This window comes from Sturnira hondurensis, unplaced genomic scaffold, assembly GCF_014824575.4.
Source record: "Sturnira hondurensis isolate 20B ecotype Veracruz unplaced genomic scaffold, ASM1482457v3 Scaffold0008640, whole genome shotgun sequence".
Taxonomy (NCBI): Eukaryota; Metazoa; Chordata; class Mammalia; order Chiroptera; family Phyllostomidae; genus Sturnira; species Sturnira hondurensis.
This window is the reverse complement of record NW_028081271.1, coordinates 13,880,985-13,904,637: the sequence shown is the minus strand read 5'-3', so window position 1 is coordinate 13,904,637 and position 23,653 is coordinate 13,880,985. Positions and strand designations below refer to the sequence as shown.

General features: G+C 47.3%; 1 protein-coding gene across 10 annotated transcripts in view; it reads right to left on the bottom strand.

Moving 5' to 3' along the window:
• The window catches only part of RBPMS (RNA binding protein, mRNA processing factor), a 164,168-nt gene extending 140,625 nt beyond the window's left edge, over window positions 1–23,543 (bottom strand). For 3 of the 10 annotated variants that reach the window (XM_037055301.1, XM_037055309.1, XM_037055300.1), the window contains exon 1: window positions 22,973–23,458. In XM_037055301.1, the coding sequence (XP_036911196.1) occupies window positions 22,973–23,038 (66 nt within the window). In that variant the 5' untranslated portion in view covers window positions 23,039–23,458. Of the gene's footprint in view, window positions 1–12,714; window positions 12,812–22,972 lie in introns of those variants that run through there. The other 7 variants (XM_037055307.1, XM_037055304.1, XM_037055302.1 and 4 more) reach the window with 7 other exon arrangements.
• Window positions 23,544–23,653: the final 110 nt, after the last annotated feature.

Sequence of the window (23,653 nt, the reverse complement as noted above, 5' to 3'; positions counted from 1 at the left end):
GGGGGGGGGAGGAATGACACCATTTGCTGCATGCGCTTCTATATTATTTATTTTTAAAATCATAAGTTCTTATTACTTTGTAATTTTTATCAACGGAAAAAGGAAGGACCAAGGTATCTATGGTTTTTTGCAACCTTCCAAAAGTTAATTTTAAAAAAACAGGCTTTCTGAGTATCTGGGTGTTGGTTTCAGTCACTGATGATGTACCAGTTGCTCGGTTCTGAGTGGTGAGGACTCACTGGGAGGTGCAGACAGTGAGATGGGAAACGGGCGACACCGACAATTCCACACATTCGGGAAAAGACTTAAGTACCCAGTCAGTGTGATCTATTTAGTTGTGTGTCTCTGGGAAAGTAAAACACCAAAACATTTTGAACCATCTTTTCAGCGATCACAGACACAACCAAAAGACTTTCACTGCATCGTTCGATTAGTTCAAAAGATCTGTCCTCTGAAGAACGAGCTTCCCCCACCGAAAGAAAAACGATAAATGAAAACCATCAGGCGGGCGGAATAAGAGTCGAGCTGTAAGACTGGGGGGGAAAGAACATTCTATTTCCTTGGGATTAACATTTACACAAACACTGACCCCACTAATGGAGGCCTTTTCTACCCTTTATCATTTTGTTTAGTTTATCTGGCCAGGATGATGCAAAACAAACCCAGAATGAACAGGAGGGGCAAGGCTACTATGCATGCAACTCGTCCAAACCCTAAGTCCAGCATGTCCAGAAACAACACTGTATATTTTGGCTCACAGAGATTTCCCAACTCTGGAAATCCCACATTGCAATGGAACCTGACTTGGAATGTTACAAAGGGGATTTATTGTATGACACTAAAATTTGCCCCCATACATTATAAGTATAAAGATGAACACAAAACCAAACTGACAAACCTCAGAAGCACTTATTTTAGATGAAAAAAATTAATGTCCTTCCTTCTGTGCAACATGCTTCCCACACAGTCTTCCCAAGAGTCCGGCAGCAAAACAAGCTGGAATACGGCACAACGTCCGCACGCCAAGCACTGTACCGGCACACGCACCGCCTCCTCACACACCAAGCAGTCAACTGCACGGTCCTGGCCCAGGTCTTCACCAAGACAGAGCCATCACAGCCTTGCGGCCAAGCCCACTCCCAGGTCTGTGCTGACCCCTCCCCATCTCCTTGAAGTATGCTCCCCAAACCTAGTGTCTGGTGCGATCAATCAATAAAAATGCTTACTGAATAAACGAACGAGATAGCATATTAGAGACGGAAGCAGCAGAGAGCCTCCAGGAGAAGGCGTCGCAGATGAGGCTGTATCTCGCAAAGGGTCACAGGCAGAGGTTTTATAAATAAAAGAATGACAGAGCACACTCCCATTTTTGGGAAGGTGATCCAGGCTGTCCTGAGGAGCTAGGACTGTGGGGGGTGGGGACGAGGCTGGGGACGAGGCTGGAGACGGAAAGGAGTTTCCAAGCTGGGGCAGCAGGCAAGAGCTCTGATGGTAGCCTGTGCTAGGACAAGGACAGAGGGCAACAGATTTGAGAGGTGTGGGAGGACAAATGGTTGGGTTTGGTGATGGGCTACGGAGGGAGAGGGAGGAGCTGGGTACTTGGATGAAGGGGGACTCAGAGATGGGGAACACGGTGGGGGGGGGCACAGGTCTGAGGGTGAGGATAATGAAGCCACTTCGATGTGTGGAGTGTCAGGTGCATGGGAGACAACCAGCCTGAGCCGGTGCAGCTGTTGGGTATTTGGATCCGGAGGTCAGGACAGAAGTCTGGGACAAAGACCATCATCCATGGGACTGCTGATCAGGAGGAATGAAGCCGCAGGACAGAATGCTCAGGAATACCACCCTGTCAGGGCCAAACAAAGGGAAAACATGAAAAGGAGAATGCGAGGTCATGGAGGGGAAGGAAAGTCCACAGTGAACCAGAAGGCACGGAAAGCGGACGTCAAGAATGGAAAAATCCAACATCTAAAGCCTGTCAGTATTGGGACGACAAACGGTTTTTGTTTCTTTCCCTATGACTTTTCTCTGTTTTCCCAGGGTCCGCAATAGGCATGTATTTTGTTATTCATCGGAATGAAAACTATACAGGATTTCTAACTGTCGTGCTATCCCCATGAATTCCAGAGCCACAAACAGGCTCCTCTCCACAGGACATGTGTTGTTGAGTTCCTCCTCTGGGTCTCCTGACCTGTCTGCTGCAGCTTGGTGACCAGTGACACGCATTGCCCAGTGTCCTGGCCAAGGTCTGGAATCCCAACCCAGCACAGCACAGATGGTCCAGTGACCTCAGGTTCATCTGCATACTGTTCTAATCAAACGAGCTAACCAGTAACAGATCCTGCCCTCTCTGCCCCAATTCTCACCACTACAAAGGCCAAAGTTCCGGAACTCCGCACCATTTCCTCCCAACAAGAGACTGCCTATAAACACGCACACAGATACAGGAGGGCTGAGGCTCATCACAAATATTTGTTCACTGCCTCTAACGAGGATTCGTGTTTACTCTCAAGGTGCTCGTCCTGCCACGCAGAAGTGTATCAGTAGTGAAAATGATAGTGGCCCACACGAAGCCAGCATGGATAAGCAATCCATGACCCAGGACCCATTGTTCTGATGGCACTGAAAAAAGATCTTGGTCTTACGGGGTAAGACCAAGATTCTCCTAGAGGTCAACAAGTATATAAGGAATAATATTCTGACCTCCTACCCGGCTCTTGACCCCCCAAAACCCTCTTGGCGTAGTTTACAGCATTCACCTTCACAACACCTTTCTTGGAGTGGCCATCGTTCTCTCCACTGTGTCATTACGGGACTGATGTCATTGGACATCAGGGGAACCAGGGAGAGAGGACAGCTCTTCTCCCAGACAGACACGGGGATCCGCTAGAACGCTGCAGCCTACATTAACAAGGGAATGGGCTCCAGACCCAGCCCTGGCTACCTCGCTGCTCGTGTGTGTGTGTGTGTGTGTGTGTGTGTGTTTGGGGGGGTGGGGAGGGGGTGAATGAAAGCACTTCCAGGTCCCTTCCAGCTCAGCAAAGGAAGTAACAGCACAACTCTCTGTGATTATAATGACAACCGGAGCAGGAGGGAAAGTCTTTGAAACTGGCTTTCAAAAACGTACATGTCTATGTTTATATACTACTGTTTGAAAAGCAAGACTTTTTAAAAAATCCTCACCCAAGGATATGTTTATTGATTTCAGAGAGAGAGAAACATCCATTGGTTGCCTCCCATAGGCGCCCTGACCCGGGATCAAACCCACAGCCTTTCGGTGTGTGGGACGACATTCCAACAAGCCAAGGGACCTGGCCAGGGTGAAAAGCAGTGTCTTTTAGGAAAGTAAAGTGGGCAAAGTTTTGCGGTAATCGATAGTAAATATTTGGGCTCTTTCACTCACGACTGGAATGTTGTTATCGGCTATTTCTTTTGAAAATACAGCATTTAAAAAGGCATGGATGTACTTCAGAATAATTTCGGGATAAGCAGTCTATCTTTCCAGGAAAAGAAAGTTTAAGAACTTAACTTTGGCTGGGAAATTCTGTGCACATGGATTTTACTATACTTGGTTTTCAGAGGAAAAGAATCCCGGAGATGGGTGCTAAATATAGATGGCATGAAGCCGAGGGCAAAGTACTTGTGAGATGACACTAACAATTAGCAAAAAAAAAAAAAAAAAAAAAAAAGTGGTATCACCGGTATTAAAATAGGAAATCTGAGCCCATTCTGGGAACGCTGTGCCGGACTGCCACAGCCACCCAGCCTCACGGGCTGGCCCGGCTCCCCAGCAGAAGTCCCTGGACCCCAGTGGACGACCTTATAAGGCAACTGTGCTCAGAGAGAAGATAAGAACAACACTAAGCACTTAACATTTCCAGAGGCCTCTACAAATATTAACTCATTAATTTTCACAGTGTTCTGGAGAGCCTCACTACTATCATTCCGGAAAGGGACGGAGGAAGAAAGATACCTGACTAATCACAGTTAATTACGGCAAGGTGGGCAGCTCTGCCTGGGCGCCTGGTTCAGGGCCAGATACACCTCCGTTTTGTCGGGAACTGAGTAAAAGCTTTCCTAGTAATGAACATGAAGAGGAAAATGTCTTAACTTTGACAGTAAGTGAAGAACACACTCCCCTCCGCCCCTGGTACTTCCCATGGAGTCTCCACAAGATTCCAATCCTTAGATCTCCTCCGACTTGAACAGCCTAGGAGAGGGGCAAGGCATAGGCAAGGGTGTGGAGTGAAGCTGTTCTCTCTTTCCAAGGAGACATTTCACATCCATCCTTTCACCTTCATGAATTAATTCAGCAACTCAGAGTATAGTGCCGGTCGGAAATACGACAGTGACCTATCTGGTGCAAAGGAGGTTAAGTAGCCTCGGTAATTTTTTTTTAATTAAGAAAATTTCAACGTAATAGAGAATCTATGCTGCATGACATGTGGCCAAGTGCTGGAAGTATAAGAGTAGCAGACACACAGTAGCAGCCCACAGGGCAGGCCAGGAAGAAAGGGAATGAAAATGCGTGGAGAGGATGGAAGAAAGCGTTCTAGGCACTAGAAAGGGCAGGGGCCAGGAGGCCGAATGCCTTTCTGAGAACAGGGCGCCCCTAAAGTGGCAGCAACGCAAATGTCCATCAACTACGCATGCATGAACAAAACGGGGCGCATCCATACAAGGGGAGTATCATTCGGTGATAAAAAGGGACGAAGCACCAATTCATGCTACAACACGGATGACGCTTAAAAAACATAACACTAAATAAAATCAGCCAGGCACAAAAGGCCACCATTTGTATTACTCTGCTCGTATGACGTGTATTATTAATAGGCAAGTCCACAGAGACAAACAATGGATTAGCAGTTGCCAGGGGCTTGGAGGAGGGGTTAACGAGCACAGGCTTGTGGGGAGGCGGGGCAGGTACCCAAATTGTTCTAAAATTAGAGAGTGATAAACTGTACATTTTAGAAGGATGAATTTAATTTTAAGATACCCTTTATAAGAATAAATTACACCGCACTAAAGTTGTTATTATAAAAAGAAAAGAAAGAACAGGGTACCCTCACAGACTAGCTGCTGGGTTGAAGATTAAGAAGACCAAGTACCAGGGTGAAAGGGGGGTGGGGGGAGGCAAAGAGTAGACACCAAGTTTGGAAAGCAGGGAGGAAGGGCCTGATCACGTGGAGCTTGAACCCTCAGCCAATGCAATCTGGATCTTACCCACCAACTGCTTACACAAAAAATGGTGGGGGACAGGGCTCTCCAGTCTTCAGAGCACGTTTCATACACATCAGCTCCTCTGACCCAGGAACCTCCGAATGTTTTCAGGTGCTACCTGATATAGGGCGAATAAGACCTTTAGAAGATGAATTTGCCATTAGCATTGAATGGGCTAAGGGTGAGCGGAAGTCCATTGACGCTCCTCCGGAAGTCTACGTTACAGTCCAGACAGGTGAGAAGGAAAAGAAGGGAAAGACTGTAGCAAGAAGTCAGAGGCCACCCAGATCTTCTGAAACAAAACTTGCTATATATGACAACTGGGTGACTCAGCTCCCTGAAAAGAAGTCACCACATTACTGATCAGTGAGGGCTCAGGCAGGTCCCGTATCTCAAACTCCTCTGTGAAGGCAGCCTCCTCCCAGGGACTTGATCTCCTTGGAATACACTTCTCTGAAGACAGAATATTCCCAGACTGGCAGCGAGGTTTTAGTGTAAGATGACAGATTTTCAACCAACTGCCCAGGTTCAAACCCAGGCTTTGCTATTAGCTGTGACCTAAAGCAAGTTATTCGACCCTCTGAGCCTGAGTCCTCACCTGTACATCAGGAATAATGATGGCTGCTACCTACCTAGACAGCGCAGGGAGGACTACTAGAGTGAAGTGATATGAACAGTGCCTGGGACGAAGTAGATGAGGTGCCCCTGTTACCCATCAACCTTAGTTCTCCCATCGGCTAGGCTTTCCCCTCTTGGCACTTATCAGTTTCTAAGTCGATATTGACTTGTGCTTTTATTTGTTTAATATACACTTCCCTGCTACACTGTAAGTTCCAGGAAGGTCAAGGACAATGTCTATTTGCTGCCCAGCATATCACCAGGGCCTGAATACAATAGGAGCTGAATATCTTCGGAATGACTGTATCAACCAGGAATTACATACTCAGTTTCTAATGCTAAGTGCCGCCCCGGCAGATCAACAGCCAGCCGTGCTGAACATGGACACAAAGAAACAAACACAGCCATGGCTTCATCAGGGCAGTGGAGGGGAAACAGTCAAAAAAGAAAACGCTGTACTTTTTCCAGTATGCTAATCTAAACAGCTTGTGTGGCCTTGAGAGCACAATTTTTTTTGTTTTGTTTTGTTTTCAAGGCAAAAGTCTTGGCATATTGGGTTCTGCAGGTTACACATCTGTCGCGATGGCACAGGCCCTGGCTGGGGGACCAATGACGACTGACAAAATTCTTTAAAATATCCTCAGATCTTTACCATTCATTCCACTCAGTCATTCATTAAAAATTAACAGCCACCCCTGACTGGTGTAGCTCAGTGGATTGAGCGCCGGCCTGCGAACCAAACAACCGAGGTTTGATTCCCAGTCAGGCCACATGCCTGGGTTGCAGGCCAGTTCCCAGCAGGGGACACAGGAGAGGGAACCACACATCAATGTTTCTCTCCTTCTCTCCCCCTCTAAAGATAAATAAACAAAATCTTTTTAAAAAATTGTAACAGCCAAATGAGGCTTCTCCCCACCATATAAATCTGTCACAACCACTCCCACTTCCAAATCTTTATGACAGCGACACTCTCCTTCCACGGTGCCCACGTCTTTCGGCCGATTTAAACCTCACCAGTTCCCTTTCTTCCGCAAAGCCTGTTTTACCTGCACCCACGACCACCTCTCTCTGGATTTCCAAGCCCGGACTATATTACACAATGCTGTCAGTTCACATAGCTAACACCTATGGTTTCCCCATTGTTTTCTGTGTTCACTGGGTCCTTCCACACAGGCAGGGAAACGGCCTCTCTGCACACACTTCCACATCCCTGCTGATCTGCCAAGACAGCGCCGGGCTCACAGTTCCTCTCCAACAGGGACCAGTGACTGCACCCCAGGGGCGCCAAAACTCTTCAGCACGAGTATCAGTATTCTCTTCACCAACTGCCTCGCCCCCACCCCCACCTGAATCAAAGACTCGAGGAAAGAAGGTATGTTTTATTGTATTTGCAAAAGAACCTGCAGCTCCTTTGAGAAAGGTGCTATGCACCTATAAATTCAGTATTTCATGGCCCCCGTGGCAATTTACCCTGAAATACTGTCAGAGTAAACGCTAAATGAGATGCAAATTCCACTCATCTGCAACAGTCGGGATGAGTCAAGACCGAGGTTTCTATTAGATCTGCTCACTTGCTAGCGTCACACTCTCAGAACATGTGTGGAGGGCGTGTGCGCTCTGCAGGAATGCTCTGTGAACAATTAAGGAGGCCTCGAGGGCTGGGGTTAATGGTGACTGCCCTGCCCACGCGAGACCTCAGCTGCACTCCTCAGAGAGTATTCGCTCCTGGTATGTCCTGGGCATCCACCGTGGAAACGCCCTCGGGGGAGGAGGAGAATGCCTGGATGGTCCGCACAGCAGACTGAGGAGTGGTTCTGGCTGCTTCCTCGCTGGAGCTCCAGGCCCCCCTCTTCAAGGTATTAGGGGGGAAAAGGAACCTTTTCACAAGTAGGTGCACTTCATGGTCCACACCTGTTTTAACTGTACCCATAAAGGCTCCTTCCAGGGATGGAGCTGGCTTGCTGTCCGCCAAAACTCACGTCAAACTGCCCAACACGTCCACGAGTGTTTCTGCCCTCACCTCAACAGCAAACCAGCCGCATGGACGGAAGAGCATGGACGCCGCAAGGACACAGCCCACAGTTCTGCCACGTTTCCGCAACGTGACACCCCTGAAAAGGGAAGAATCTCACAATACGGTTTAATTGGCAGTGGTATTAGCTCACCTGACCAATGCTGGAACACCCTCAATAAACTGTCACACAGGCACACAGAACACCCAGGGCAGCGGTGGCCACCAGTCATTAAGTTTATAGCCAGGGACATCTATCGAGGACCCACGACACAAGATCACACAATCAATCAATCAACACCTTCAGCAAGTTCAGTGAACTCAAGAATGGCAGCTCCAGAAATTTCCTGCTAAGCATTTTGGTGCCTGCGGCAGTGTCTGAAACAACGGGGCAACATCCTGAAATGAGGCTGAAAAAAAAAAAAGGTCAACGTGGAAGATGCAGGTGTTGGGTAGATCAGACTGGGTTAATAATTCTGAATCACAGAACAGAAACGTGAGACACATGGGCAAACTCCACAGCGGACAGCAACCCTCGCCACAGTGTGAAACTGCAGTGCCGGGGGACACAGGAAAACGGGCCGGCTGATACTCCTGGTGGGAATGTCTGAACCAGTGCAGTGCTTCTAGAGGAGACTTGGCAGTAGACATCTTCTGTCTTAAAAAGAAAGCGTGCCCTCTGACCCAGAAATTCCACTCCAAGAAGTCTAAGCGAAGGAAATCAGTGTGGGTGTTCGCACTGATCCAGCCAGGAGGATCAGCACTGTGCAGCACTGTTTACAGCCAACCGGAAACAAGCTACACAATCAGTACCATCCACCAGCACGCAAAGATGCTGAGAACGCTGTCCACTGAAAGGGTTGAATGTAAACACTGTCACGGTGTGAGCTCATTCTGTTTATGGGGGTGGGGGACTGTGTCAACGGATGGACACAGAAAGACGGGCTTTAAAAAGATCGACACCAAAGTGTTAATACCGATTGTGGAGAAAGGAAGTGTACACTGCTGTTCGGCTTACCTGTATTTTCAGTGGGAGGGAGGGGAGACAGTGTAAGTGGATTTATTTGCCACTAATAAAAAAATTTATTTTTTGGTGGGGGGAAACAATGAAAAGGAACTTAGGCATAATATGATCTAATTAGGTGAACAAAGGGTTTGGGAATCTTGGTAGTCTCAATCTGAAAAGTCAAATAAATTGAAAATCCATCGGATTTGTTATCATTATTGTTTTTAATCCCTAAAGTAGAAGCAATACATTGCTAGCCTTCCTTTGAGAAATGCTGGGAGAAATGACTCATGGAATTAAGTGCAAAACAGGATGTAAACTATGCAAAAATCTCCCAAGAGAGCTCTCTGCTGTCCACTGCGGCCCACTGCTTGCTATGGGAGAGGGCACTACAAACACCCCACACGGCAACATCCAAACCCACTCCTACCCTAGAGCTTCCGATAAAGGGAAACTGCCTCAGGGCCTTACAATACGCTTACTCTCTAATGCCATCCCTAGATGAGAAGTGTGAGGTATTTACAGCAGGCTTCCCAAGGAATATGACCAAAAGTTCGATTTGGAAAACTTAATGATTAGGTTCGTGGGAAGATTTCGGAGAGCCCTGGAATGAGGAGGAGGACCCAAATCAAAGTGCTGGGTTTCTCCACCTCGGTCTCCCTCGGGGGAGACACCCAAGCTTTGCCTGGACAGACTCCATCAGCATAGAAGGAAAAGACAACACTTTGCTGCTGACTTCAGGATGAGCTCACACCAACGGGATTTCTCTGTATAATCATGGCCCATGATTTACAACCATAGAAATGAGAGCAATTTTTATGTTGACAAAAGGACTTTGGGGTTTTCTGAAAGGGAGAGAAGAGACAATTAATGGTTAAAGCTTCTCCAAGTATATCTGCCAAAACCAGAAACTCGTAATATTCGAAGCCCCACAGCACTTCAGAAGCTTTGCTCCGCCCACCCCCCACCCATTCGTTTTTGTTGGTAACAGAGGGAGTCAGCAGGTTGGGTGCCCTATGGCCAAGCAACAGATGCAGGTCCTGCAAAGGGCAAGACGCTGCGCTTTGATCATGTAAGAACGTGGAGAGAACAGACACACATTTCTAATCAGAACATTTCCACTGTGATTCAAGGTTTACCAGTGGCTGTACGAATGTGAAGAGCTAGAGAAAAAAGTTACCTGCCCATCCAATAAAACCAGACACACTCCATTCCTGAATCCACCGGAACCACAAAGGGACCCACATAAAACAGGACGGTGGGGAATGCTGAGGCAGAAATGATTACCAATGCAGAGAGCCTAGCGCTATGTACTGCACAGTTCTATGCAGCATAATGGAGAAATTATCACTTGTATTTTTATATTTTCTCTGTAAAAGTACAAGTGGTGTTACAAAACAAATTTAAATTAGTATCTATTTCCATACCTGTAANTTTTCTGAAAGGGAGAGAAGAGACAATTAATGGTCAAAGCTTCTCCAAGTATATCTGCCAAAACCAGAAACTCGTAATATTCGAAGCCCCACAGCACTTCAGAAGCTTTGCTCCGCCCGCCCCCCGCCCATTCGTTCTTGTTGGTAACAGAGGGAGTCAGCAGGTTGGGTGCCCTATGGCCAAGCAACAGATGCAGGTCCTGCAAAGGGCAAGACGCTGCGCTTTGATCATGTAAGAATGTGGAGAGAACAGACACACATTTCTAATCAGAACATTTCCACTGTGATTCAAGGTTTACCAGCGGCTGTACGAATGTGAAGAGCTAGAGAAAAAAGTTACCTGCCCATCCAATAAAACCAGACTCACTCCATTCCTGAATCCACCGGAACCACAAAGGGACCCACATAAAACAGGACGGTGGGGAATGCTGAGGCAGAAATGATTACCAATGCAGAGAGCCTAGCGCTATGTACTGCACAGTTCTATGCAGCATAATGGAGAAATTATCACTTGTATTTTTATATTTTCTCTGTAAAAGTACAAGTGGTGTTACAAAACAAATTTAAATTAGTATCTATTTCCATACCTGTAAATTAGTGACATCACAACAGGAACCTTTCTCAAAAGTTTTTGTGTCAACAAGAAAACCTACCAATACATCAGACACTGAAACTTTCAATGAGAGTAATTTCTCCCTGGCCACCTTGGAATTAGACACGGTCACATCTTTCAAACAATACACCCCTCACTTCCTATTTAAGATACAGTTTTCCAAGACATTTAATGTACAAATAAAACCCTTTCATGCCGGGATCTGAGTATCAGGTTTAATCTTAGCCCTGCACTTCTGTTAAGTGGCTGGAGCTACAAAGTAACCCTGACCCTGACACACAGAGCCACCAGCCACATCTACAGGCCTTTCTAAAAATAGTTAACAATGGGCAGCCTAAAAAATAGTGGTGTAATAATGTTCTCTCCCTTTCAAAAGATGTCTTTTCAAGTGTTCTGAAAACTCATGTAAACCACAAAACCATTTTCAACGAAATGTGTGTTTCTAATTCTTAGCAGGAAGATTTGTACTCCTAAAAAAAAAATGGTGTGAGTAGAAGTTCTTTGCTGCAAGTCAATCAGCAAGAAGTTGTAAAGGCAGAACAATTTTGATAAGACCTAGCTACCCTTCCTAGCAATATAAATTCAGGACCCTGCTGTACAAAGACACAGCTTCGAGTGACCAGGGGAAACATCCCTAGAGAAGGGGGGAGGGCCATGGCTAGGCGCTCCCTCATCCAGCCCACTACCTAACACAGTGCCTTACAAAGCAGAAGTCACTCCCACTGTCAGGGCGTCGATTTAGATTTACAAAAATAAAGAGTAGTTAAGACAGGTTTTACGAATCATATTTTGTATTTATAGGATATTTTATTATTAGCACCCCATTTTTCTGCTTATAAAGAAACAGATTATACAGCATTTTTCTCTTCCTCCCTCCACTCCATATTTCTGCATTTTGCTGGTGATGAGTTTTTCCGAGCAAAGGCTGAAAGCCAAGGTTAGAGCTACAATGTCTCGCTGGGATCATTCTGCCCCACCTGGTTCTTTCTCGCCTGTTGCGGGGTAACTCCCCTGAGTAACTTCTATGGTGCTGACTCCTGGGGTGCGCGTGGCACTTGGACACAGGAGAAATGGAAAGGACGGGATCTTCTGTCTCCTCCCCCCATCAGAATGGCTAAAGCAGAGATTAATCTTAGTTCTGGTTTTCTGCATAATCCTCCTCAAAACACAAAGACACAGGATGGGGCTTAGAGAGTCCTTTTGTTTAGAGAGGGTCATTTCCTGCCGGTGGTGCACACCCAGAAACTCCCACCCATTTCTCAAGGAGAGGCATTTTCTTAGTAAAAAACAAAACGAATTTCAGACTTCACACCATTCTCCCCCCAAAAGCCTACCCCTCTCAGATGGTTCTTGGCTGGCGAGCCTCGCCCCTCCACCCCACCCCACCCCCGCCCCGCCGTCACCAGGGGGAATGGAATACGGAAGGAGCAGGGAAATGGGAGCGGAGTTAAAAGTTCTTTTAATGCACAGCAGGTCTGGTCTGTCCAATCCCTACAATTTACTTCAGGAAACAGGCTGCAATAGCTTGTCAAAGGTAAAACAGCTTCAGTGACTTGTCCTGGGTCCTTCAGAAGAGAGATAAGAGGGGGAAGGACTGCTGATATCGTCCAGAACTGACAGATACAAGGGTTTATAAACCATTGGTTCTAAGACTCAGACAATGGATGATGGTCAAGTTTAGAAATTTGCTCAAGGTCAAGTATTGTGACATGAATGTCACAAGCGAGGATTGCCCGGTGGCCTGCCATTTCCGTGAATGCAGTAATGTGGTCCACTACCAGGCAGTCCGATGAGCAAAGGAACGATGACTTACATTTCTGTCATCCTGAAATGTCATCGTTCTGTCTTACGGTGAATAAACACAGCTCCCGAGTCAGTGAGCCTGAGCGCTGGGTGTAACAAGCGGCTGTGAAGCCACTCCGTAGGGGTTCACAGACCCAGATTAGACACGCCCTCCTGGCTGCCACGCAGGTGCTTGCAGGCTGGATTTGTCCAGCTGAAGCCTGCATCACCCTGAGCTGCGTGCCTTTCTGCTCGGTAGGCGAGCGGAGCGCGGGCAAGCACGGGGAGCTGGAGCACAGCTGAATCGAAGGAGGGAGTGTGACTCTGCCTCTGAATCAATTCCACCTGGGTTACCCACATTAACCCTTTGCGCCCCAACACTCGCATCTGCAAAACAGACATCGAGTTCATCTTGCCCTGCTCTCGACCCATCACCCCATGCCAGGCCCAATTTCACTCCCGGTCCTGGGAATTGTGGACTGTTTCTATTCTAACTGGACCAGAGGAAGGAAGGATACTTTTATGTGTGGGGGGGAAAAAAAACCTGCATATAACCCCTAACCCTCCCCACACACTCCCTGCAAGGGATATGTCATTGACCAGTACCCCCAATTTCTGGCTTAAAAGCTGTGATAATCAGCTCTGGCCACTGTGGCTCAGTTGGTTGGAGCTTAGGCCCCATAACCCAAAGGCTTGCAAGTTAGATTTCTGGTCAGGGCACAGGCCTAGGCTGTGGGTTTAGTCCCGGGTACAACCGATGCTTCTCTCCCTCTCTCTATCCCTCCCGTCCCCTCTCTCTAAAATCAATAAGCATGTTCTCAGGTGAGAATTTTAAAAAAAACTGTGATAATTGTACTTTCTGATATAATTAAGTGGCATGGAGATCTAGAAATTATCACCTTGAAGGCAGCAATAATTAAAATTTAATCTAAAAACTGCTGGAAAGGGGTTTATGATGATGTGGTATATTGTACAGGCCTGAGTTTGACAGGTTAGTTGGTAGTCCATCCATTTAAAAATGACACATTTATCGAGCAGTTTCAGGCATTATTCTAGATGGGGGGGGGGAGGGGAGTTTAAGCAGCCCTAAGACAGAGGTCCCTGTGGCCAGCCAGTCACAGTCCAGGAGGGCAAGATGAATAAGCACACAGTTAACGTCAGCGACTAAGAAGTGCTCTCTGGACAACGACACAGGAGCGATGTAATCGCAGTTGGGAAGGTGGTGCTTTTTCAAGCTTGGAGGTCAAAGGTCTCTCTGGGTAACCGAGGAACTGAAATCCTGGAAGAGGCTGTCCTGTCAACACGTGGATACAGAGTTTCCAGGCAGCCGGAAGGGCCAGCACAAAGGCCCTGAGGCAGAAGCAAGTTTGGCAAGTTGCAGGGCCCTAAATTCGGCCCAAGCAGCTGAGGCAGGATGAGTGAGGCTGTGATTCCTGCTGGGTGAGGTCAGAGACCAGCTGGGCACACATCACGTGGAGACACTCTAAGCTCCTACCCACCAGCTGTAAAACCTTAGACAAATTACTTAATCCCTCTGTCTTCTGATCTCTAAACATGGGATGATGACGCCTCATTTGGTTTTCGAAAGTGCAATGTTTAAAAGAGTGGACCCTACTCAGTAAATGCTTGATGAATTAATGTGCAAAAAAACAAAATCCATAAATGCTTTTACAAGTCTAATTATATTTGGATAGTCACCTGATCTCCAATTTTCCCTCCCATTAATTTCCTTACAGATTAAAGGAGACCGAAAAGGAAACGTGAGCAACGAACATGGTCTGGGCCTGAGTCAGCTCTAACTATTCTTTCGCTCATCTGTGGGAAATTGCTTCAAGGTCCCTGTATGCAGACTGGGCTTCGGAAAGTGGGGCAGGCAGAGGGCAGAATCCCACACAACGGCACAGCCCAGGAGTGGCCGAGTGAGCTCCAGCAGCTCCCTGGTTCTTCCTACCGACTAGTAAGCCCCTTGGGGAGAAGCAGTTACCAACATTTTCGGTCGCATCTCCCAGCATCCCAGGGCAGGCAAGAGAGAGAGACAGACAGAGACAGACAGACAGAGACAGACAGACAGAGACAGAGAGAGAAAGCAAGCTCGCAAACCTGTGTGTCACCCTCCACTCCATCCGTCATCTCCCCCTCCCTGCCCCAGCCCCCCCCCCCCAGCTCCAAAACACATCCTGCGGGTTTACAGGGATACTGTATTGAAAAACAGATGCCTCTCTCAGGAAACAAACACATTTTAAGTCCTGTAAATCACACATGCTGGGAGAGGCAATTACACTTGTGTAGCACTTCCCCTCCGAGCACAAAGGAAATTCCGCTACTTCTGTAATAAGATAGCACTTTCTAAGCTGCACCCTCTCTCATGAGGCCCCAGCTAGCTGCACTATAGGTGAGCACAGGAGAAATTTTCACAAAACAGGACCCTGAGGATTCAAGGGAAAACATTTTTTTTTTCTTTCATCTTTGAGATTTCTATTAGGGTAATGGGACCACCTGCCAGCATAGGTACCTGGTGACTTAGGTCAGGAAGGGCAGGGGAATGTCACTTAAAAATCAGCTCATGGGAAGTTACAGCTAATTCAAAGTAGAAACTGGCCTTCGACGTATTTTCTGGGTTGGGGAGATGCGCCTCAACGTTGAGACGGCAGGCTTCTCACTCCTCACACCTCCGCCAACCCAAGGGGTGCAGAGGATGGAGCGGAGGCTGAGCCAGCGTCCTCTCGGCATTTAAATTTGTGTGACAATACCGTGCTACAGGCCGGAATTTGGAGCTAATCTTCCTGGTGTGATTGGCATTTATTACTGCTGTTTCCTTTTCCTCCACTATTCTACATAATATGCATCATAATGGCTGCAGTAGGGTTAAGACCTACCAGAAATACAAATGCAAGTTGTTGTCTTAAATCCCCAGACTATCTTGTATTTTTCCTTATCCACTAGCAGAGCCTCACCGGTGAGCGGAAACAGCAATATGTTAGGAAAGCTCGAAATGAACCGATTAAAAATGTGACCCACAGAAGAGATGATGACTGTGGTCTCCGGCCAAAGGGCCATTTTACTATTTCACCCCAACCCCCAAATAAATTCAAAAAACAAAATAACTTGGGGAAATGTTTTCTTAGAAAAACACTCTAGCCTCTAGGGGCTGTCCACCTTTACTGCTCAAACCCACCTACAAAACCTTCTGATAGCTTTGTCTTCCCTTGTAGGTAAGGGGGGAGGGGGGCGCGTGTCGGGGAGAAGTGGGTGAAAGCCTGGGAATTAACTGCAAATTTCAGAAGGCAATAATTTCCAAAGACCGTAGATGAAAGCAAACATAAAAATGAAAAAGTGCTTGAAAGATTCTATATACACCCCTAGATTTTTCTAAGCTCCTCCTCTTAGGCTTTCCAACAGATACGGATACAAACGCTGTTAAGTTATAATTAGGCAGGTTACATGCAATGCATTTTTATGTTCCTAAATTAAAGAGTGCTTTACACCTTTTGCTTTAATTCTTCCCAAGAATTTCCAGTGCGCCCCCTCCCCTCAAGCACTTTTTTTACATAGATAGGATTTTAAATACAACGTACTTCCCTTTGGCTGCCTCCCCGCACAGGCCTTCTGGGCCCTGGAGCCCCCACGCCTCTTCACGCTGACCGCCACTTGTTACCAGCTACAGGCTCTTGAACCGTTTCAAAAAATCGCTTTTCGAGATTGAACCTCTCCATCTCAAAACCACCATCTTCACCTCCTTCTTGCCCACGTTGCTTTCCCTTTCAACCCCACTATTTTCTATTTGTACAAACACAGACACCTGTAGCCGGTCGGTCGTCCACTGGAGAAACCCAAGAGGCTTCCCAGATGAAGCGTGCCTTCCCTCCCGCGCACCTGACAACTAACCACTGAGGCCCTGATTACCTCCTGTCTCTGGTTCAGGGGCCACCGCCAGGCACTGCCTGACTTTCACATCAGGACTCAACACACGACTCTTCCAAGCTGCATGCCCTCTCCCACGGCAACATCCCAGACTGCCAGGTGCCCAGTGCCCAGAAGCTGCTATCGCCTGATGGAGCCTGACTCCGGGCATGAAAGGCCAGCTCCTCCATCTTCTCCCCACTGACGCCTCGTTCCCTCCCCAGGCTCATCCTTTCTTTCCCTCCTTCACCAGAAGAGTCCTTTTGTTTAATCCTCTGTATTTTCACATAGGCCAAGGTTTCCCACCATCTCAACCCTTTCCTCATCTGGCTAAATCTTAATGGAGACTTAGCTCAAATGTCACCACTTTTCAAAGCTTTCCTTGACACAGTTCCATCACCTTCTCCTCCTCGCAGCGTGAACTGTGTTCCTGCTGTAACACAGCGCTTTAATTTATTACACCTGTTCGCTTACCCAAGGGCCGTGGCCGCTAAACCGCTAGGACCCCCTCGCACAGACCCTGGCGCCCCCAGAATCTGCACACGAAGACCCCAGTTACTCACCCTCGGTGGCTCCCATCAAATGAGGATCATCAAGGTCAATGCCCACATCAGCTTGTTGTGAGGATGAACTAATGTAATACTTACCGAAGGCTTGGCCATGGCTCGACACATAGTAAACACTCGAAAGTTAGCAACCACTTCTCGAGTGAATGGGTAAAAAGGAGCTCTGACACTGTCATAGGACCAACTATTCCAGTATTGTTTTTTCAGCTACCAGTAAAAATGACAAAGTGGGCAACTTTATCCTGATAAACTGGAAGATGTGTGTTGATTTTATACACAGTCCAGCAGTTCCCCTCCTCCCCATCCCAACAAACACACAATACACGTAAAGTTGTTGTGTCTTCCAAGGCACCCAAAGCGCCATACATCACCCCCCCACACACACACCAAATAAGCGCATCCCCACAGGGATGATATGCGTTACCAACACAGATCAATTTAAATATCCGGTCGCACGTGGCCTCAGGCCCACTGAGCCTTGCAGCCACTTTGGCTACAGCTATTATTAAGGTTCATTCCCCTCATTCCTTCCTAAGTTTTTTCTTTGACCGAAGCAAGCACTGTTCAAGAGGAACATTTGCATTCCCTTTTCCCTACCCCCAAGGCAGACACCAAGGTGCCAAATGAAACTGAACACAAACATTCCGAAGTGGCTGTCACACAGAGCAGGCTTGTTTGGGAACCTGGGGGAGCTCTGTGCTCTTCCACCAAGGCTTCGAGAAGCCCATGGCCAAAGGTTCAAAGTGAGTTCCCAAAGCAGAAACCAGATTCTAATGGTTGAAACCCAAATGCACCTCGGAATGAGCAGATCCGGACTGGCAGTGGCCGCTGGGTGGCCCAGGCACAATCACCTGTGCACTCCAATGGAGGCTTATTGATGGCAGGTGGAGGGAGTGAATTTCCCAGTCGATCCATCCAGGACATCTCTAAATCCCCTACAGGCAAGAGATGGCGATCATAAACAAGGGCTGCTTTTTAACTGCTTACCTATAAAAAGCCATCAGCACCAACCCTACCAATAGGCTATTTCATATGTTTATCAGCTATGCATTTATAAAGGATTGTATGCATGTGTGTGTCGCCTGCAACTGTGTGTGGTCCTTCTCTGGTGCTGGGGTACTATCTGTGGGGATCTCTTCTATATTGGGAATACCATAAGGTGGCACTGATCTTTTTTAAAAAACTACAGAGAGGAAGGTATTGATTCAGGAGTTAAATGGAGATAAGACACAGAAGGTTCAATGGAGATAACTTAGGGGAGAGATAACTAGAATTCTGAGGAAAATCAACTGTCTGGGATTGGGACATTCAGGTGATGAGATCCTGCAAAAATGTAGGCTGAAATTTGACTCCTGTTTCGAAAGCAGCGCAGGCTCAATCAAGAGGGGGAAAAAGGTGGTTGGAGCAAATGGTGTGCAGAGTGCTGAGGTACGTTAAGGCAATCCTGAATGCCAACCTTGGACCTTACTCTGTGGGGACAGATGAGTGCTGGAGGAGTTGGGGTATGAGAGGGCCCAGCGTCATGGGGTAGGGATGGATTGGCAAAGCAGATGAGAACAAGGAGAGCTGGGAAGATCACTAAAAGGAGAGGGGACAAAGGTACGACTGAGAGAAACCTTGGGAAGAAAGGCTGTAAGGACAGGAAGCGATCTGACTCCTGCAGAGAGGCTGGTTGTGAACACAACAAAAAGTAACCAATCCAAATGGTTTTTTTTGTGTGACACTTACAGATACTACAAGGAAATTTAAAGAAATCTACAAAGCCAACAGATTTTGTTTTCCGTTCACCTGTTCAGTTTAGAAGACTCAGAAAGCACAGAAAAGCATCGGTAGAAAAATGATCGGTGATCCACCAGATAATTTTTAGTAATACTTGGTTCTATATGGCATTTCTTGAAAAAATTGGCATCACATAGTATAAAATGTTTAAATTTGCTCCTTTCTTTTAATGTATAACATTGAGGATTCGCCCCTCAGTTAAAACGGAGTCAGAGGCTGGAAGAGACAAAATCTCATTCTCCCATACAGCATTCAAAGAGAACGTGGTGGACGTGACACATTCATGCTAAGATTTCTGGCCTCCAGAATCATGACAGAATACATTTCTGTGGCTTTCCCCCACCCCAACACGGATCACTTTTGTCCTCACAGCAAAATTAATGTGAAGCACCCCCCCCACCCAGTAAATATATAAAAGCATCTCCAAAAGAAATCCCTACTCTATTCAAATTAGCCAATCAACAAACACTACGGGGAGCAAAGCACATGAGCCTAAGGGTTTACCAAGGAAATTTTAAAACCACTACTGGAAAAATAACAAAAGTGCGTGCAATGCAATATTGGCAGTGGTTTTACAGCATCACTTCACTATAAAGTCACCAGTTTCACCCAAAACACTGCCACCAAATCCTACTCTATCACTACAATGCAGGTTTATTAGATTTGAACTGGAGTAATACAGACTCCAGACCTTGTTTAAGTGTATAAAACCATTCTGTGCTTTTTCCAAGGCGTAAGGTTCAATCATCTTAATGCTCAACCTGAGGTCGCCACATCAAACTGACATGGTACCCTTCCTCGGTGTCAATTTTAACAAACAATTTCCTTCGTGACTCCATTATTTTGGCTACTATAACACCAGCACCTCAACAATAATAAAACTCCTTTTCCAAGTAATTGGTAAACAGCCATAGGTGGTGTCTTAAGAGAATACTGACTAGCACAAAACCAGGGGTCAATTCTGAGAATCAGCTTATTGATCGTAAAATGACGTAGAAAATAATCCACTGCCCTACACATCGGCCTCAGAAATCTCAGCTCCCAGCCAGGTCTGGACCACTCATTTTCCTTTATGTGAACAACCTGCACAGGAATATTTCATAACGTGTAGCATCCTAGAAGTCAGAAAGCCAGATATATTATCTCTTTCAGGGTTGGTTAGCCAAATCTTTATTTTGTTCTCAACGTTTTAAGTGTTATCCAAAGCAGAAGTCCATGTCCTGCACAAGTTCTCAAAAACTTCCAACCCTGAAAAACTGCAAAAAGCCTCCTAAATCCTAGACTGTTTCATCTTTCCAGTTGCAACCAAGTAAATGTTCCTGCATCAATTATTGCACAGTAAGGTTTAGAAGCTCTCCAGAAGGAATAAAATGTCCAGGAAGATACAAGGATCTCATTTTAAAAACAAACAAAAAAGAACACCCTTGGATTCTATGATGTGGCAGCGAAAACTTCAACTACCCTGATGATCTATGAAATAAACTATTTTCTTTCAGTGATGACTGGACTCTTCCCTCCCCCATCAGTTCAACCACCGCCATGAACTACAACCAAACACGTTTTCCTCTCTCATCATTATGTGCATAGACGTTCTGTTTGAATGTGCTGTTGACTGGAGTCCTCCCCGGCCAAGACTGGTAGATGCCTTCGAGGACAAACTGCCGGTGGGCAGGGAGAAGGATCCAGCGTGGTGGCTTTGCAAAATGCAGAGCATACTGATGGGACTCACTAAAAACCACTACTTACTACACTGTGGCTCTCAGGGTGAGAACAAAAGAGGTTATGAGTTTTTCAAAATCAAAACATAAACCCAAAACAGGGAATCAGGACAAAATTACCTGGACGTTCAGATCAACCTACCCTTTCCTGGATTTTTCACACTGTGAACACTGTCTTCATGGTGCCTACGCCTGCACACTTCACCTCTCATACAGCTTGGGTTCTGGAATCTTCCTAACTGTCCTCTTATTTCTCAAATAACAGTAACTTGCCAAAACTACTGACAACTCAGAAAGTCAGATGCCATTCCCACCTGAAAAGAACCAGTCAGGGCTCCAGGGCAGGTGAGAGGCAGTGCCTGTAGTGGGACGGCCTGTGGTCCCATCTGGACACAACTTCACCCGTGAAGGTGAACAGTACAGTGATCAGTAGCCAGGGCAGAGGACACCTCAGTACCCGTCAGCAGGTCAGGCAGAAAAACCTGACTTTTCTCTATTTAATTTTGTCCAGCTAAGTCGGTTATTATGCTTTGGGGACACTCAAACCTCTACCACCTACCAAAAGCAAAAAAAAAAAAAAAAGAAAGAAAGAAAGAAGAAATCATTGGTGTCCTGATTGACTTTTTCTATTTACAAGTGTTTGTCATTGGGTGAACAGAGAAAGATGGTTTCATACAATATATTCTCACCCTCAGAAGCAAACAGACTGTCAACCTCATCAAAATAGAAAGGTTTCTGGAGCAATTATTACCTTGATGGGTTAGGACGAATTAAATGTAGCAATTTTTTTAAAAAGGCAAACTTGTCGTTGTTTTACATTTTATTCCAATGGTAGAGAAAATAAATATCAAAGTAGCAGGTAGGGTTTCAGGAAAAACATGAAACTTGAAATTTCAATCTTCGCCTCTTTGAAAAAGGAAATGGCAATACTGCTTCTCCGCTTTGAGTTAAAAACAAGGACAAAAGCAAAACCTTTCAAAGTAACAGTCCGTGATCCAACAGGCCATTTCCTGAGGCCGTTTGCTGCACTTCACCTAAGACACGCCACCACGCACCACCCAACTGCGTTCAGAGCAAAGCCTTGATTTAGTTCTCACGGTCTGAGGTCTCTCCTCTGTCTCCCTCACTTAAATAAGTTCCCGTTTTACAGTAATAGTTCCCATTTTACAACTGGACACAGTGCAGGTGGCTTATGTGTATTTATTGAATCCTCCCCAATGTTTGGTTTCAGTACCAGATTTTAGTTTGCGCATAACACAGTATCCTGGTAATAAATAATCTCAACGTCCTAACCGATTTAGAATCAGTTTACCATTCTGCTAACCTTGTGTGTCCGGATGCAACACCTGTATGAATGCTTTACAGATCATACCTAGATGCACATTTTCCTTCCCCTACGCACACTCTAAAGTCCCTTTTATAATGTTTAAGAACTCAAGCAGGTGGAATCTTAAAAACAGAAAATACTGTTCCTTGAACTCCAGGTAATGTACCTGCAGGAACAGAACCGCTGTAGAGGACGCCACAAATATTCTGAAGACAAAAATCTGAATCGTGTGTTCAGAAGTCCCCTCCTACCCTTGCTGAATTTTGCTTCCATCAAAGGGAAGCTCGCTGCGCAGCCGCAACATTTTCAGTTACTTGGGACCCACCGATGGAATCTGCGCCCAGAAGTCAAAGTCCTTCTAAAACAGCCTCGATGACCACTTGGTAAGAGGTAAAGTTTTAACTTTTTCCCCCTTCCGTTCCTCACGACCGCGTCGCTCTAAATTTACAAAACCTAATCACCCAGGTTCGGGGTCTTTGACTCATCCGAGAGGAATGCTGCGCAGGAGTTATCTATTAATCCCAAAGCCTCAGCTGGAAAGATAGTTCACCAAGAACTTTCATGGGGGGGGGGGGGCAGGGAACAGAAGGTATCTTTTTAGACAAACTTCCCCCGAGTTCTTCCTGAAACCGCGTACACAAACACAACCCACCGCTTACAGCGCCAGGCGCAGAAGTTCGGGCCCTTCGGGTCCCAATAATCTGAGGTCACCCAGGAGTCACTTCTCGATTCCGCTTTTAAAATCTCGGGCAAACAAAGCTGTGCATTATGCTTACACGTCTCCGAAAAGTCCTCAAAGTTACGCAATTTTAGGCACGCACCCACAAAAACACCCCCTTCGAGGTTACACCCTCCCGGGGCCACGTTCTGGGGCGATTCCCGACCCCTGGACTGCGGCGCCCCGAGACCCGCCGCCAGCCTCCGCCCGCACTTCGGGGAAAAGCCGCGCGCGGCCAGCGTCCCAGGTCGCACCCGCCACCGCACCGAGCCGCTCCGTACCTCCTCCTCCTGAAGGTTGGCCTCGTTCGGGGTGTTCTCCTTCTCGGCTTTGACGCCGTTGTTCATCTTCCCGGTCCTTCCTCGCGGGGCTGGGCGAGGGCGAGCTCGCCCACTCTTCCCTTCCCCGGGCGCGGCGGGCTGGAGCCGGGCAGCGGCGGCTCGGGATCCCGGGCGCGGCGCGACCGCGGCGCAGGCGACTCAGGAAGTGCGCGGGAGACTCCGGGCAGGGCGAGGCGCCGGCCGACTGGGGAGGGGACTGAGACAATCGGGACCCGGGCGGGAGACCTGGAGAGTGCGGGCGGGCGCGAGGGGAGGAAGGAAGAAAGGATGGGGCGAGGGCGCGCGTCCCGGGAGTGACCCCAGAGAGTTGGGGATGTGGTCGAGCAGGGGCTGGGGGCTGCAGCAGCCCGAGTCTAGCAGCTACTGGAGGGAGGGGGCGAGAGGCGCCCAGAGAGGTGGAGGAGGAGGAGGAAGAGGAAGAGGAGGAGGAGGTGCGGAGCTGAGGGCCGCGGCTGGGACGCTGGGACCCGAGAGCAGAGGAGTGCGCGCTCCAGGAAGGCTCTGGGAAGTCCAGGATCCGAGCAGCTCGCTTTCTCTCGCCTTCCTCCCTCCCCTCTCTCCTCCCCTCCCTCCCTCTCCTCCTCCTCCTCCCTCCGCCCTCCTTGGACGGGGCAGCGGGCT